Raw genomic sequence first — 15,834 nt, 5'->3', positions numbered from 1 at the left:
AAACTGAGTCTGATAAAGTTCCTAAAAAAGTACTGTGAGAAATGTCAGTCTTATACCCTCTGTGTGTCATCTCTGCTCAATAGGGTATCTGGAGCTTGAACAGAGGTGGATGGAGAGCAGTGTTTCCTTGATCCTGCAAAATATTTTTTCATTCTCTTCTCTGGTAAAAGTGGGAAAAATCTAATCCATCTTTCTGTCCAGATATAATAGACACAACTGGTCCACTGTGACCTTGATATCGGACATTTTTCTTTTAATAATATATGTGTGTAGCACTGAGATGTTCCCATGGAGATTAGTTCTGTGCTGCAGGCCATTAGCTTGTTTCCTTGGTATCAGTTCAGGGCACACTTATCCCTCAGCTTGTCCAAGTTAAAAAATAACATACAGATTGACGGCTGGCCATGGGGTTTTCTTCGTTCCTGTGCTGTGGAAGGAGGCAAGATTGTAAAATTTTAGGAAGGACTTTTCCATAGCAAATGTCCAGACTTGTCTGTGACTTGAGCATAGTTTGGAGCTAGCTGAATATGGGTTTTTCTTTTAAAAAGAAAACTGAGATGATGCTTCTTTCTTTAAATTCTGATACTTATAACTATAAGCTCTGATGGTGCTGGGATCCTGGCTAAATCTGTGGAAACTGGTGGTTTTTTCTGTTTCTAGTACTCAATCATGTTTAGTTGTAGGTGACTAGTGGCAAATGTAGAGAAATTTAAATCTTAATGAGACAGCAGAGGTCTTTTGGGGTAGGAAAAAGACTTTCTATTGATAAAAAGCATTAGCCTTCTGAAATACTACTTAGATTTTAATTTTACCAGTACAGGACAAGGAGGAGGGAAGGCTTTGTCACTTTTGTCTTTAATTTGAAGGCAAATAAATATATTTCATGCAGCATATACAGTTGATATATTGCCTCTAGGTGATACTCCTTGATACCGTGACAGTTATAATTATAGTGAAAAAAAGGAAAGTTTGCCCTGTATAAAAGCAGCGGAATTTGTTTTTCGTTTTAACTAGTAAAAGAAAGTAGACAAGAAAAAACCAAAACATCATGTGGGTTTTGTTGTTCTTTTTTTTTTTTAGTTAATTTAGCTAATTACTTCAGGTGTTTTTCTCTACTGAGTGATTAAGTTTGCATGTTTATGATGGTTGCAGCTCTGCACTACTAGCACACCAGTTTGCATTGAAAAAAGCTGTTATGGTTTGACAAGCTGCTTTGCTTACTGTTTTACTAATACCAATATTAGCTTGTTTTAGTCATAAAGGTTATTAGCTGCAGAAATTAAGGCAAGGCTTCTCTCACCCACTTTGAGCTATGTCTATCACTGAGAATAGTAACAGATTCCATTTTGCTGCCATTTTCCAAAAGTTATAGTTGAGTCTCCTGAGTTTGGATTGTTTTGCTAGAGGGTGTGTGCATGCCTTGTCCTCACATGTTGTCTGAAAAGAGATTTTGAGCAGGAGGTATTTGTACCTGTAGAGTTTTATGCCACAATTAAATTGTGCGGTTTGATAAAATTTATGGCAAGGTGAAAATGAACTAGAAATGTCTGTAGTTGTGAAAGTATGAACATGGTGCGTAGACTGTTACATTTTTAAGTAAAAGTGGGATTTATGCTGGTTTTCTCTGTGCTGTTGTTTTTAGGTAACGTTTTCCCCTACAGCTATTTCGTGACTTGAAGATAGATTTAATATGAGAGAGAGTGAGAGAGAGCAAGAGAGAATGTTATGAATTAGTTCTCTATTTCTATCCATCTCTATATAATGAGATTTACAAATTTGCCAAAAGTATTGGCAAGCTGTATATAATGATTTTTTTAAAATTGGCGGAAAAATAATTACCCAAATAACTGTTTTCCTTTTAACTCTCCTTGCTTTGCACACTATGCTGAACCGCAGAGTTACTCTTTTTAGTTTCCTGTTATATAAAACAAAAGTAGATTTATGTTAATATCTGTTCACTAATCCCTATGTCCCACAGTTGTCCATCTTGCTTTTTAGGAAAGTTATAATAGTGGAATTTTGTAATGAGATACTGCATTAGGACTCAATTACTTTTTATAAGATATTTACTGGAAAACTATAATCATTGCCACTGCTCTAAAGCTGAAGGCTACACATTGAATAAGTTGACTATAGCCATTTTTTATGTAACAGCACAGCAATGCAAGAGCAAGTTTATTTAGAATTCAGAAAACTCAGTAACTCCCAGCAAGTGTTGGAATCAACCAGCTAGCAACAATGAGCTATTTCGAATAAATAGTTTGCAGATTACATTCACTCTCCTCTTTTTTTTTTTTGCTATCCTCCCTATTTCCTACTGTGTGTATCAGCTCTATATCTTTTATTTTAAAGATGAGGAGCATTCAGTAATTAAGCAAAAAAAACCAACCTGGATTTTTAGGACAATGGGCTTTTGCTTGTAGTTGAAAGTAGGATTTGACAAGACTTTTTTAGCTGCTGGTGAATGAAGTTTACTCTGTGTGGTTGGTATATTTGCAGGCCTGGAGTTCCTGTGACCATGCAGGCGTTTTCTGAGGAAGACAGGAGATTGTGGTTGGAAGCCTTGGATGGAAAAGAATCTGTAAGTGTCATTTTTTAGTATTCATTTCTAGTGTAATGGAGAAATTCTCTTACCCCCTGCTTCCTGATCCCATTACACTTCAATAAACTGGGATTATGTAGTTTGCAAAATGATAGATTCAATGAAGAAAGAATAAAAATGAAATAAAACTCAGGAGAGATTAGTAACTTGGTGTAAATCTCAGTGTAGGTAACTGCTAATGCTGATATGAGATACTTTTCATTGTAATGACAGCATCGATTTTTATAAATGGTTTTCCATCACAATGATTATATTGGTGTTCTAGAAAGTGTCTAGCATAAGCATGTCCACTTAGCCCTATGCTGACATACTACATTGCAGTGGTAAGACTTGCGTGAGTTACTTATATGGTGATATCTTTTTTTTTTTTTAAAATCTAGATCAAAAAATCCCTGTCAGTAGGAATGAAGTTGTACTTGAGTATGCTTAATTTCTGGTTCACATCAGGAAATGGGTCTGAACTGCAGAATTGAAACACACTGCAGATTATTCTTACAGTCGTAAATATAATATTTGTCTTGTGGGCCAAAAGTAATAGGGTTTTCTAGCCAATGACACAATCGTGGCTGTCCCCAGTAGTTGGCTACTGGGGATTTTAGCAGTAGGTTTTATTGACATTATAGATGCAAAAATCTTGTTTCATCTGCAGAGGTCTTTATTACCATCATGTGTTGTCTGAGCTGGACTCCCCAGTAAGCTTATAATTTCTGGGAATGCTGAGCTGGGACATAACTCCCAGGATTCATCAAAGCAGTTCAAAATTATTTGCGTGATCTTGAACTGTGGGAAATTAACCAGCAGAGAAAAGTAGGAACGTGGAGCACATAAATCACTGTTAATTTCAGTGGCTATAACTAACATTGTTCTGCTTCCCAAGGAACTGTATTTGTTGAGAACATTTTTAAAATTTCACTCCTTAAAAAGCTCAATTATCTGCTTTCTGAGGGGGGCACAGACCTCTGGTCCTACTGGTAGAGCTGTTGTATTTAGAGGTGATGTGTTTACAGCTGTACACAGCTGTATTTGTGCCTATCGGGCATTAAGATTGGGGGGTGTCTTGTTTCTGATTTCATAAGTGTCTTTCAAATAATTTATGTCTCTCCACTCTTTTTATGATAGCTGTTCATCAATTTGAATAGAGCAAATGCAAAGCGAGAGGGAAGTAAGTATTTGAATGACTATTAAAGCTGATTTTTGTTAACACTTTACAATTAAGAAAGGCAAAGGTAATTTTTTTGTGTGGAACCAATGTAATTAAATATTTTATTCTTAACCTGGAGTGTTGAATATACTTTGTGGATTTTGTAATTAATGGGTTTGCACAGTAACGCAGTTTAGTACATAAGACTTGTAGGACTGGACAGAAGTTAGTGAACAGTCGGATTGTTTTTGCTAATTTACTTCATGCTTGAAATTGACTCAGGGTTAATTTGTATGTAAATACATCACAATTTCTTAATCCAGGTTGTGTATACACATCTGTTAGAATAAGTATGGTTTTAAAAGCAATCGCAGCTAAACATAAATGTCAGCAAAAAACCTGAATGCATGTATTTAAAATGTAAACCATAGTATGGAAGTAGAAGAGATGGCTTTCTTTAAACAAAATTATCTTTCTTCTGTTAGCGAAGTATAAGGGTGAAAACAGTTATTCTTGCATTATCAGGCAATTTATGCTTCTTTTTTTTTTTTTAATTGAATTGTTGATTAAAGCTGGATCCTGGTGGTGTTAATAGAATTTTTTTTCCACAGATTTTTATTTTCATGGTGCAAGAGCAGGTCCCCAGGAGCAAGAAGGCCAGATGTTTGGGGGGAGGGGCAGTTACACAATACAAGCTTGTAAATGAAGCTGCAATGTGAAGAGAAAGAATAAGATAGGAACAACAGAGGAATGCTCGATCTCAGCTGTTGCCCTGTTAATGCATCTGCTTTTATGTAGTCAGATCATTAACTGCTGTGAAATGATATACATGTGTCCTGTATCTTTAGTGTGGGAATTTCTTTGGCTTAGGGTAGGACTCAGTAAAAGCCCTGCTGTTGATGATTATGTTTTTTCATCATAAGTACTTCCTTGTCTCATTTGGTTAACTCTCTCAGATGTTGTCGATGTTACAGTAAGTACTGTTAAATTCCATTTTACATCTGCCAACATATGTACCTAATCAGAGATCCCATTCTTCAAAGGCTGCTGCTGTGAACAGATTCAGTGAAGCCACTAACACCAGAATAAGCCTTTACTTCGGTTAGGCAGGGTTGTGAGGGAGGAAAGGGGAATTTCTCTAGAAGTGATGAAGTATTCCCATTACCGAATATTTACAGTTTTGCCTGAGAGGTACTAGCTTTGTCATTAAGTCCAGCCTTATTTTTCAGTGAAAGATGTAATTGTAATGGTGCTTTAAAACTTTTCAAACTTTTTTCTTTGTAGGTGCACAACTGGATAAGATAGGGTTCACTGTCATCAAAAAGTGCATCAGTGCTGTTGAAACACGAGGTAAGGATCAACCCAATCTGTTTGCAGAGGGGATGGAGCAGTTGGTCTGCTCTTTGAAGAAGGCCTGTGTGATCTAGTCCCCTCTAGATCTCTGGGAAAGACTTAATGTGGTAGATGTTACACTGATTATACTGGGCAGGGCAGGAGCTTCCTTCTGTCCAGTCCTAGCCGTTTATGTATGGCTTTCCCTCAAGAAATATGGTTTCAAGAAGTGCTCAGAAGGGGGTAATAGCACCTCTCTTGACAAAGGAAGCCAATGTTTGTGCACATCAGCTGAGAAAAAAAACCCGCATCTTGTAGGCAATTTCTGTACTTTTTGCTTTGCTGTTGGAATAGACTAATTAATTTTAGTATTCCACTTGTGGGCTTTGAATGGAGGTTTTCTGTTTAGCCACTTAAGACAGAACAACAGGAACTGAGCAAGCAGGTGAATAACAAAGTATGAAGTACTTCTGGTGGAGTTGGTCTCACACCAGAGATAAGGATGCTGTCAGGCTTACTGTTGAGTATACTCATTGTTGTACCTCCAAAACTGGAGACAGGAGAGAAAGGTGAGTATTCAGTATTCAAGAGGTAGTTGGGATTATGATTGTGGAGAGGCTCTGGGTCACAGACCCTGTGTAATGTGAGCACTGGGTAATGTCAGCTTTTGATATTGCTGCCATGTGAGGAGACAACAATCCTTGTATGGACACACTGAAATGTGAGGTGAGCAGCCAGTCTGAGGCTCACTGTGTTGTATATGGTGTTGTGTGGGGAGAACCTGGTTGGTTGTCTTTTTTTTAAAAAAAAAGAGGTGAAGAGATCAAAATAGGTAATTGGTTATGGTGTGTTTCTTAGTTGTTGAAAGAGACGTTGAAATTTCTCTGTGTGAATTTTGTTTTTCTCTTAAATTGTTGACCTTCCTTCCTGCTCCCAAAGGGGAGATCTATGATTTTTCAGGAAACGTATCTTCATTTCTAGAGACTTAGCATTGCACAGGGCAGATCATTTATATCTTTTTTTTGTATCACAGTCCAGCTTAAATAAGATAGCTGAACAGAGGAGTGGGTTGGTCACACTTCCTGTCAATGCAGGGTCTTACTTAAAAGCAGCATCTTCCGTGTATACACTTACTCTACAATATTATTAGTAAGACTGAGCAGCCTTTGTGACGTTGAGGATTTAGCATTTAAACAGCAAGAAGTACCTGAAATCCATTTTCTGTTGGACATTTTTGTATCACTCCTGTCTGATGTATTAAAGATGTTATTCCAGATTAGACCATATTCTGTCTGGTGTTATTTTTTGTTCATTCTGTTCTTTTGAATATTTTTCAAATAAGGTTTGCCTGGCTCATCACTAAAAATTTCAGTTACTGGCATTTACAATCTGAATATTTCATCTGGGAAACATTGCAGATAAAGCTGGCATCCTACAGATAAGTCGCCTTCGCTGCAAAGCACTGCTGCAATATAGAATGGATCTTCTCTTTGCACTGGACGAGGCAGATTTCATGAAAAGGGTAGCATGTGGTCATGTAATGAAAGGCTGGTTTTGGTCCACAGCACAGTGACTGGTTCGCTTACAAAACCTTATCAATCATGCTTACTGTAAGCAGTGTGGAATACACTATATTTTGGTTTATTATCTATAGATACTTTCAAATAGTTTTCTTCAAGTAGGTTTTTTTTTTTTCCCCTTTGATATCCTGCAGGGAAAGCGAAACAAGAGCATAACTGGAAAAAGTGTCAACACATTCTTCATGAAGTGGCTGGTTGGAGCAATGGGTTAGATATGGGGGTTTTTGTATGGCTGTGGGTGGATAGGTTAAACTGAGTAGTGGTTCAAGTCCACTCTGTTCTTTATGCCTTGATTTAGGGGATGTAAGGCGGTGCAAAATATATGCGTAATGTTGTTGTTCAAGACAGATTATAAACTTGCATAGATTAGAAGCATGTGTCCCCATAGTGGGATCTGCCCTGAAGCATACTTGGAAGAGAATTAAAGTTACCAAAGTTAGCTGCAGTATTTCCTGTCTTTGGAGACCTTGCAGCTTCACTATCCCTTGTACACAGCCCGCGTAAAACCTGCAGTTCATAGGCTGCTTTGTGGTAATTACTACCAATGTAAATGACTTTTATCTATTAATTTTGTTTTGGGGAGTTTTTAAGAAAAAAAAAATCAGTATTGAATAAATATTTCTTTTCCCAGGGTTTCAGGAATGGGTTTAGGTGAGGTACTGCTTTCCAGGAACTCAGCAATCCACCTAGCTCTGTTTCAATGAACTTGATTTGTCCATTGCATTTCAAGCAGTTGTTGATGATTTTCTGCTTATCATTACTAAACTTAACATCAACTGCATTTAAAAAAAAACAAACCTGGCAAACAAAATCCTGATTTCATTCCTGGGACTAACTGAAGCATTTCTGAAGGATCAGTTTCTGTTTCCTGCAGAACCTGCAGGACCTTCTGCTGATGTCTGCCGAGCTAAACAGCCAGAGGTCCAGGAGAACATTCGGTTGTTTGCCTCAGAAGGGTTGGGCCAAATAGTTATATGATGACAAAAATGCATCTTTCAGGCTGCACACTTTATACCTATACTTGTTCTTAAAACAGTTTTTACTTGATTATTTTACTTTATCAACACGTCAAAGGCAAGTTATGTTCAGTAGAAGAAAACAGGACAGATGCCTCTTCAGAGACTGTGCTTGTGTGCCATGTTTTTATCTCTTTTAATCATAATGGGTGTGAGGTTGGCGTGGGTGGAAAGAGAGGACAGTCTAGTGTGGGTGGAAACTGAGAATAGTCTTGTCATGTCATAGCAGAAAAAGTCTGGAATTCAGAGAGAGAAGAGCATAACAGAGATATTGAACATAAACTTGTCAATGGCTGGATAATTTTTTCTCAGTTACGTTCCCCCTTATAAAGCCAAGAAGAAAATTATTTGCTCTGAATGAACAGAAGAACCAGAGGTAGTGTTTTTGGTTAAAATGCATGTAAGCTGCTGATTCAGCATTGCCTTAAAAGACACTGGCTGTGTTTCACCTGGTAGGACACGCTGAGGCATCAAGATATGCAGCCTGTCTCTCACATACTGAGCATGATGCCGGTTGGATGTACACCCGTATTTTGTCTCTGAGAGAACATTTTGGGATTCTGTTTGGAGTATTTTATTTATAATTCTGTACTGAGAATAATACAACAGGGTAAAAGTTTATAGAAACATCAAAGAGCTGTTTGCTCCGGTAGTAAAGACCTTGCATGTTTTTGTGTGCAAGTACAGCCAAGCTGTACCTTCTGTGAGGATGTGGTAGGTAAGTGTTTGCCAGAGCAGCGTTTGGCTTGATTTTAGAACTACCAGAGCTGCTAATCTGAGCTGTAGAGAGAGATGGCAGCATTGAGCTGCCTGTCCAGCCTGTCTGCTCCTGAGAAAGAAAGAGGATGGTGCGGAGGAAGTAGAAAACCTTTTCATTTAATGAAAAAAATCTGGTGTTACCTTGAGTTTAGAGTGTCACTTTTATGGCTGTTTCTGTACTATGGAGTTTAATATAAAAAGTTGTATTTGCAGCTAAATTACTAGTCTGTCAGCTGCATGTACAATGCCAGCCACAAAGTAAACTTGCCTACATACCTTGCTTACAATAGTATAAATTACTATTTTACTTACAATACCTTATTTTTCTAAGCATGTTTCACATATTATGTACCTGTGCCGAATTCCAGTACCAGACAGCCAAACATCTTGAGATAATGTAAATATGAAGGAAATTATGCTGCAGGGCTTTACCACTTAAAGTTGACAATAGTGACTGGTTGAGCTGGCAGACATAGTGTCTGAACCCTTCAGCATTTTAGTCAGTGATAAGCTATTCCTTGCAATGAGTCATCTTGTCAATTGTGTTCTGTAAATGCCAAGCATTATCAGTCTTGGATGTGCTGATGATCTGAAATGTGCAGATTAAATCAGAAATAGTACTGATTCAAACCAGGTCTGTATATTTTAAATAAAACATCATTTAAAGGTATGTTTAAAGGTATCATTTAAAACTATGTTCAAATATTAATTTCTCTTTGCGCTTCTTGATGTCTGCTAGCAATTAGCTGTGCTTTTTTCAGGTTGATAAATTTGAAACTGATCAATTACCTGATAATTACTGTCACAGACTCATGATTATTGCTGGAGGATTGTCTTAGTTTCAATACTGCCATAATTTCGGACACTTTTGCATATGACATGTTTTAATATTGAGCAGTAGTTTCTATGATTTGACCTTAATTATTTTTAAGCCCATAAATATATGTTTGGGGTCAGCATGGTTTGGTTCCCCTTAGTTTTAATGTTAGAAGCACAGGAGGTCACAAAACAGCTTCTGAGATAAGCAAAACCTGAGCTGTATTTGACTGTGATGTTATTTCTTCAGCCTTTTAGCTTCTTGCATACGATGCAGAAGGCTTGTTCTGTGGCACTGAAAGTAGTGGAGGGCATTGTATAAAAACAGCATGATGCATTTTGGCAGAGCATTGAAAAGCCTGGTGTTACTTTTGTACCAGAATTTTCCTGGACACTTCTGAGAAATTAGAAGTAAAAACATAATTGCTGTTTTCAGGATGGATTCCTAGTGCATCCTTGTTTTGAGTGAATCAAGGATTATGTGGTTTGGTTTGGTTTTTTTTGGTTTGGGGTTTTTTTTTTAGTGTTGGCAGTCTTTAAGTGGTGTATAGCTTGCTATCACACTGTTGTTCTGGGTATCATTTGAAAACTTATTGGGATGGGTTGATAACTCCATATTTTGAGAAGAATAGCATTGTGGCCACATAGCTGCTTCTTGCGGTTCTTTCTTTTGTGCACAGCTGAACTGTGAGCATGCTCTAGAGTTGTGTTTTTTGATGACCACAGATGAAATACTGGAGATCTTGCTTATTCTGTTAATTTGAGCCAGCTCTGAACATAACATCTAGCTTAAGACTCAGCATCATTACAGTGGTGCCTGCACCGTGGGGAAAGAAAAGGGCCAGTTTGCCCAGGTGGAGCAACTGAAAGAAGCAGTAGCTGCTGCCATAGCCCATCAGCTCTCCACCGGGACAGAGGATGGATGGAGCAGTGCTAACAGGGAGGAGTTGAGCAGGCTTTCAAAGATCCAGGATGGCTGAGGAGGCTGCAGACTGTGTGAGGAAGAGGAGGGGGTGAAAGAAGAAGAAAAGATGTAGCAAGGCTAGGCAGGAGGAGGAGGTAGAAAATGCGACGTTCTCTCCACCTCATTGAGAATTATTGCTGTGCATTATGGTTGTGTCTGACAGTAATTCATTAAAAGGCTAATGATTTTTACATACTTCATCTAATATTTATTTGGGAAGGAACTTTTTCTCATATGACTGGTTTTAATTTTCATCCTCTGGGTTGGAACAGTTTGGTCTTGAAACTAGGAATTCTCCACAAGTCTTCCTTTGTTGAAGGATATTTTGAATAAGAATACCACATAATCTGTTATTTGAAAAGATTTCCTTGGAGTAGAAACACAGGTATTTTGTGGCATTTTTACTCTTCCAGGCCAATGTGAATGTAGAGGTAGAATATGGTGGTGTTTGTAGATGGCTGCTTATTATGTGGCCTCTCAAACATCTATGTCAGCTTCGGGACTGTTATATTTTACCTCCCACTATATAGCCTCTGAAACAGTGCAGCAGACAAAGACATACCTTACTTTGCCCTTCTCCTTCCGTGCCTGTTCTCTCCCTCCTGTTTTCCTTCAATTTATATTCATAGTTTTACTTCCCTGGGGATAAAACTAGGTGTGGTAAAGGAAGTCAAAAGCAAGGGAAGAAAAGGGGTAGCAAAGTGAATGTGTGTGAGAAGATGGAAGGGCACGGAGGAATGACAGGAAAGTGGTCCAGTGTCCACATGAAATGAGACTAGGGGACTGAAAATATTATGCAGGTTGTGGCTACTCTGTTCATCCCAAACAAAACCAGAAGTACCGATTTCAGTAACCTGTGGCCGTGCCTCTGGACATAACTAGTGTGTAGACCACAGCGGGTTGGAATGAGGTCTCATATCTTAAATGAAAAGCATTTACAGACTTGAAAAAGCATTGGTTTTGAGGACTGGGAATAGGCTCAAGTTTTTCTTTATTTTATCCAAACTCTTTTTGTCAGCCACATATTTAGAAAAAAGCAAAATTACATTTATTAAAGAAATCTTAATTTAGCATTTATTGGTTCGGTTCTTACATTATTAGAATGTGGATGCTGATGTATCCAAGATGTCATTTAAAAAATCTGAAAACAGCCAGTGAGTCTTGTGGTTGGTGTGGTGTTTTGTGTGTGGTTTTTTTTTTTTTTTTGGTAAGTGAAGGTTTGTCCTTGTTTGTTTCTACTCTCAGTTGCTGAAGTGGAATTGAGGTACATGAAATCTTTATCAAAACGTAACATGGACTTATCTTAAAAACATAGAAGAACAAAAGGATTCTTGCAATACTTCATGTTGTTCTCACGACTGTGTTAATACTATGTAGTCTGTCTGTCTTTGAGGAGAATTTGTTGCCCAGGGAAAAGTTTTAATACTGAATTTGACTGTGGTTGATCTTCTGCCTTTTTTTTTTCTTCTTCTTTTGACTAACAGGTATAAATGACCAAGGATTGTACAGAGTTGTGGGGGTGAGTTCAAAGGTCCAGAGACTTCTGAGTTTGTTGATGGGTATGCCTCTATTTTACAATAATTTTTTCAATATTTTATTTCATTCTGTTTTACTGTCAATATTTAGTATTAAAAGCATCTGCCTGTAGTTGTTCTTTATATGGGCCAAATCTAGTTTGCTTTAGTCCATGTAAATAGCTCCCATACCATTTTAAGTTCCCCTGGTTTAGCAAGACTAAGATTAGTTGGTAGGAATAAACGAAGAGAGCTGTTATGGGACATGTAGGAGCAAATCACAGACTTTGTGCAAGGTTGATGTAAGTGGGATTAAAGCAGCCTAAATTGAAGGGTCTGATGGGAAAATTCAAAATACCAAATTCAATAAAGTTTGAAGCTTATTGCTTCATTGTTTGAAGTTTCCACCTTTCTTCTCTGATGTCTAAGATGTACAGGTGTACATGCCCATGCATGTTTTCAGTTAATCATTGTGCAAAATAAGACATTTACTTTAATCCTACTGGCAAAGAGCTCTTTGGTTTAAGAGGAGGAATATGATATATGTATTAATAATAACTATGTGCCAAGGTGGGAGACAGATGGAGAAAGGATTTGTTTTTATAAACTTAGTAGTATAGCTCTTATATGTGGGTAATATCTTAGACTCTCCTATACCTAGTTAGCCATGTGTAGCTTTTAAGAGTTTTTGATTAATAAAATTATTCTCAGAAACCTTCCCGCCCCCCCTTTATTTCTGGAAATTTTGATGCATCTTTAATCCCAGTGGCTGTAGTTCTCTTGCCACTCTGCTGTCCCTAGGGGAAAGAAAAAAAAAAAAAAAGTATTAGCACCTGGATGAAATCCCTCATCTGCCTGATATCTCTCACCAAAGTAGTAGCCATGACTGCAAGATGTGCTGTGTTTCCCAATTTCTTGTCCTGAGGCACTGACAGTACATGCAGTCAGACAAGACCACTGGGATTAGTTCATTTTTATAGAGCTTCCAAACCTGTCACTTGACAGCAAAGGTCTGATTCTCAGGGATTCATTGGTATGCAAAGAAGCTTGTTTGCAGTTTGCACCAGGCTCTTCTCCAGAACCATGCATGCTCCATCTGTGCTGATAACACAGTGTTCTTTGGCACTGCAAACTGGAGGAAGCCAGAAAGTGAATTCATTTCATTATCCCAGACATTATGTGAATGACAAAGCGCTTTTATATTATATGCTGCTGTCAGTTCAGTGCCACCTGTAAGACTTTTTCTTTTCCTTCCTTTATTTTTTTCAAACAGGCTGTCTCTTCAGAAATGCTAAGACATCAGGCTTGAGGACCTGCATGTCATATCAATCTGTCATGATGACCTTGCTAAATATTAATTTATGATATCTCACTTTAATCAATATTAACAGTGCCCTGAAGTTCTCCATTAGTGCGCATAAACCTGCTTGTATTTTTGAAGTATTGTACCAAAGAGTCTTTTTGGAAATACGAACTGGGATTTATAAAAATGACTGATCTATAACAGATTCTCATGGTTGTTTATCTGCGTTGGAGTTAGCCTCAATAAACAATAACTATCTTTAGCCACTGACCATAGGAAGAATGACGTGTTATGACGCAGAGAGTCTCTATTAAATGCATTTGATATCATAAGATATTTTTCAGTTTTGTACTTACTGGCTTAGCATGGGCGTGCAGGTCTGGCAGGCAAATTTTCCTCTTTGCCATTAGTGGTATCCAAATTAAATAGACTCAGGTTGCCAGTGGTTCAGTAGCAGCTGGAAGAGTTTAGTGGGGATTCCAGCATCTGCTTTTAGTTATTTTTTAAAATTAGAAACATTTTTTGTCATTCCCAAGATTTATATATTTATTTGAAGTAAGAGGAATACAGTGGTATCAAGACAAGGCAAAATAGTGAACAGAAAAAAGTTAGGGTGCAAGCAGGTGCTCTTGATCTGATGATTTGTTGAAAGCGATCCTATCTGTGCTCTTTATCTCTCTGTCCTCAGAGAAGAGTAAAGAGGGTTTCTTTTTGATATACAGTGGTACAGAGAATTTAAAATGACTGATTAATCTTTAATCCTTTGTCTCTGGGTATACTCTTAGATACCCTTTTATATGAAAGATCTTTTCAGAATCGTAAAAAACTCATATTAACTTTCTGTATTATAAAATGTTTGATAAGATTTCAAAGTATTTTAAGCTACCTATCATTGACCATGAGGTTCACAGTCTGAAAGACCCGAAGTGCAAAAAACGTCTTCCAAATGGTAACCAGGGACCTAATAGCATGTAGTTTTGTCTCTTTTTCAGAATATTTTCTATAAAATTGTGTAAAGTACATTGAGAGTCAGTAGAGTAGGAGAAGACCAAAATATGCTTTTCTAATACTATGAATGCACAGATTTTAATCTTTAATGTAAAAATCTAGAGAAACTAAGTCTTCTGAAAAATGAGGCTCAGCAATTAAATATACGATTCTGGTTTTAAAAAAAAAAAGTTAATTTTGCAATTACCTTAGTCGAAGTTACTTGTAACTAGCATGGTGCTATGGTTATCTATTTTGCAACAATGATCTTGTCTAAATTTAAGAGAGGCATTTAGTAAGGAAAACACTCATTACATGTCATGGGAACAGGTTAAATTAATCTGATATCTAGTAAACAGGGATACAGAGTTAGGACTTCCAATGTTATGGGAATCTGTTATAAGCAATTCAGAGTGCACTGTCGGCTGTCAGGAGGCTCAGTTCTTGAAATGCATTGGGGACCAATTCCTGTTTAATCTATGATCTATGTTATAGATCTGATGTGGCTCATTTTGTACAAGCTGCCTACATAGGTTTCATACAAACTAGCGCTCGGGTCAGCTTTCATACAGACCTTTGCTCGTGTTGAAGTGACTGCTAAGGACTTGGAGTTCCTACTGATGAGTTCGGTTTTGATTTCTGATACTGCCTGTTGTGAAAAATGCCAGACATTACATGTTGTAGAAGCAAAATTTCAGGTACCTTTGGCTTTTCAAAACCAGCCACTTTCAAAACAATTACACTGAATTCCTAATTATATATATACAGTAAGTGACAGTATGCATATGAAAGCAGAGCGTCTCTTCCTAACACAGGTTAGTGAACTGGACTGTTCTTATAAACTCTAGCTCCCTTATTGTCAGACAGATTTGCATAAGATTTAGAGCTGCTCTGTCAAAAGCTGTTTGATAAATGTGCACAGTAGTTTTTATATGCACAAAGTTGCCATTCAGTGCACAGTGGCTGCTGTGTGAATAAGTAGCACGAAAACTAGTAAAAGTAATTTTTTAAATCCCATTTGAAATTCCAGTTCATATAATGGCCTGGGATGTTTGAAGTAGGGGGAAAAATAGAGCAGGAACAGTCAGGTATATGGGGTGGTGGGGCACAGAGCTATGTAGGGCAACTGTCAAAAGCCAAGATTGAAAAAAAGGTCTTTAAGTCTTGATGGCATCTACAGTCAAACCAGGTATTGTTCGGGGTTGGTAGCAGGGCCAAATTTTGTTGGCGCCCCCCCCCCCCCCCAAGAGATAATAAAATGTTTCAACAATACCTTCTATTTTTTTATTTTAAGAGGCTTGCTTTGGGATTCAGACACTTGTTATTTTCCTTCCCAAATTTGTCAACAAATTTCATGTAACTGAGTGCATCTTTTGACTGTGAAGAGGTTGATGATTATGAAGCAGTTACTTAAAAACTGGGTATTACATAGTGGTTTAGTAAAAAAATCCCCATAGATTTCACTAGTTTCTGATGCAATGGTAGTTTTTAGTTAATTAATTCAATGGAAAGGTTTTCTTCTCAAGAAAGAGAATTTGAACGCAGAAACAGCTAGGATGCTAAAAAGAGGAAAAAAGAAACCTTTTCCTGGGTGGTGGTTGGCTAGTAACAATTCGGTAGAAAATGTTATCTGACTTGTATTTTAAGATGAGATTTAAATAATTGATACAATGAGGGAGAATATGCAGTTACAGAAATAATTGCTTGGCACAGCCTTTAGAACAGAATTATTTAGTCCCAGTAAAAGGACTGCACCTTTAATCAGGGATCCTAACTTGATTTTTTAAATGTCTGTCGTTTGTCTGACAAGGGAAGTAATA

At 37.5% G+C, this 15,834-nt stretch overlaps 1 protein-coding gene across 3 annotated transcripts in view; it reads left to right on the top strand.

Annotated features, from left to right (window-relative positions):
- ARHGAP10 (Rho GTPase activating protein 10) overlaps positions 1-15,834 on the top strand; it is a 161,683-nt gene that overhangs the window by 76,740 nt on the left and 69,109 nt on the right. For all 3 annotated transcript variants that reach the window (XM_075090432.1, XM_075090433.1, XM_075090431.1), the window contains 4 exons: positions 2,500-2,581; positions 3,722-3,764; positions 5,028-5,093; positions 11,695-11,769. In XM_075090432.1, the coding sequence (XP_074946533.1) occupies positions 2,500-2,581; positions 3,722-3,764; positions 5,028-5,093; positions 11,695-11,769 (266 nt within the window). The remainder of the gene's footprint in view (positions 1-2,499; positions 2,582-3,721; positions 3,765-5,027; positions 5,094-11,694; positions 11,770-15,834) is intronic.

Source organism: Phalacrocorax aristotelis, chromosome 4 (genome assembly GCF_949628215.1).
Source record: "Phalacrocorax aristotelis chromosome 4, bGulAri2.1, whole genome shotgun sequence".
In the NCBI taxonomy this organism is placed as follows: Eukaryota; Metazoa; Chordata; class Aves; order Suliformes; family Phalacrocoracidae; genus Phalacrocorax; species Phalacrocorax aristotelis.
Note: the sequence above shows the minus strand (reverse complement) of the source record. Positions and strands in the feature narration are given on the sequence as shown.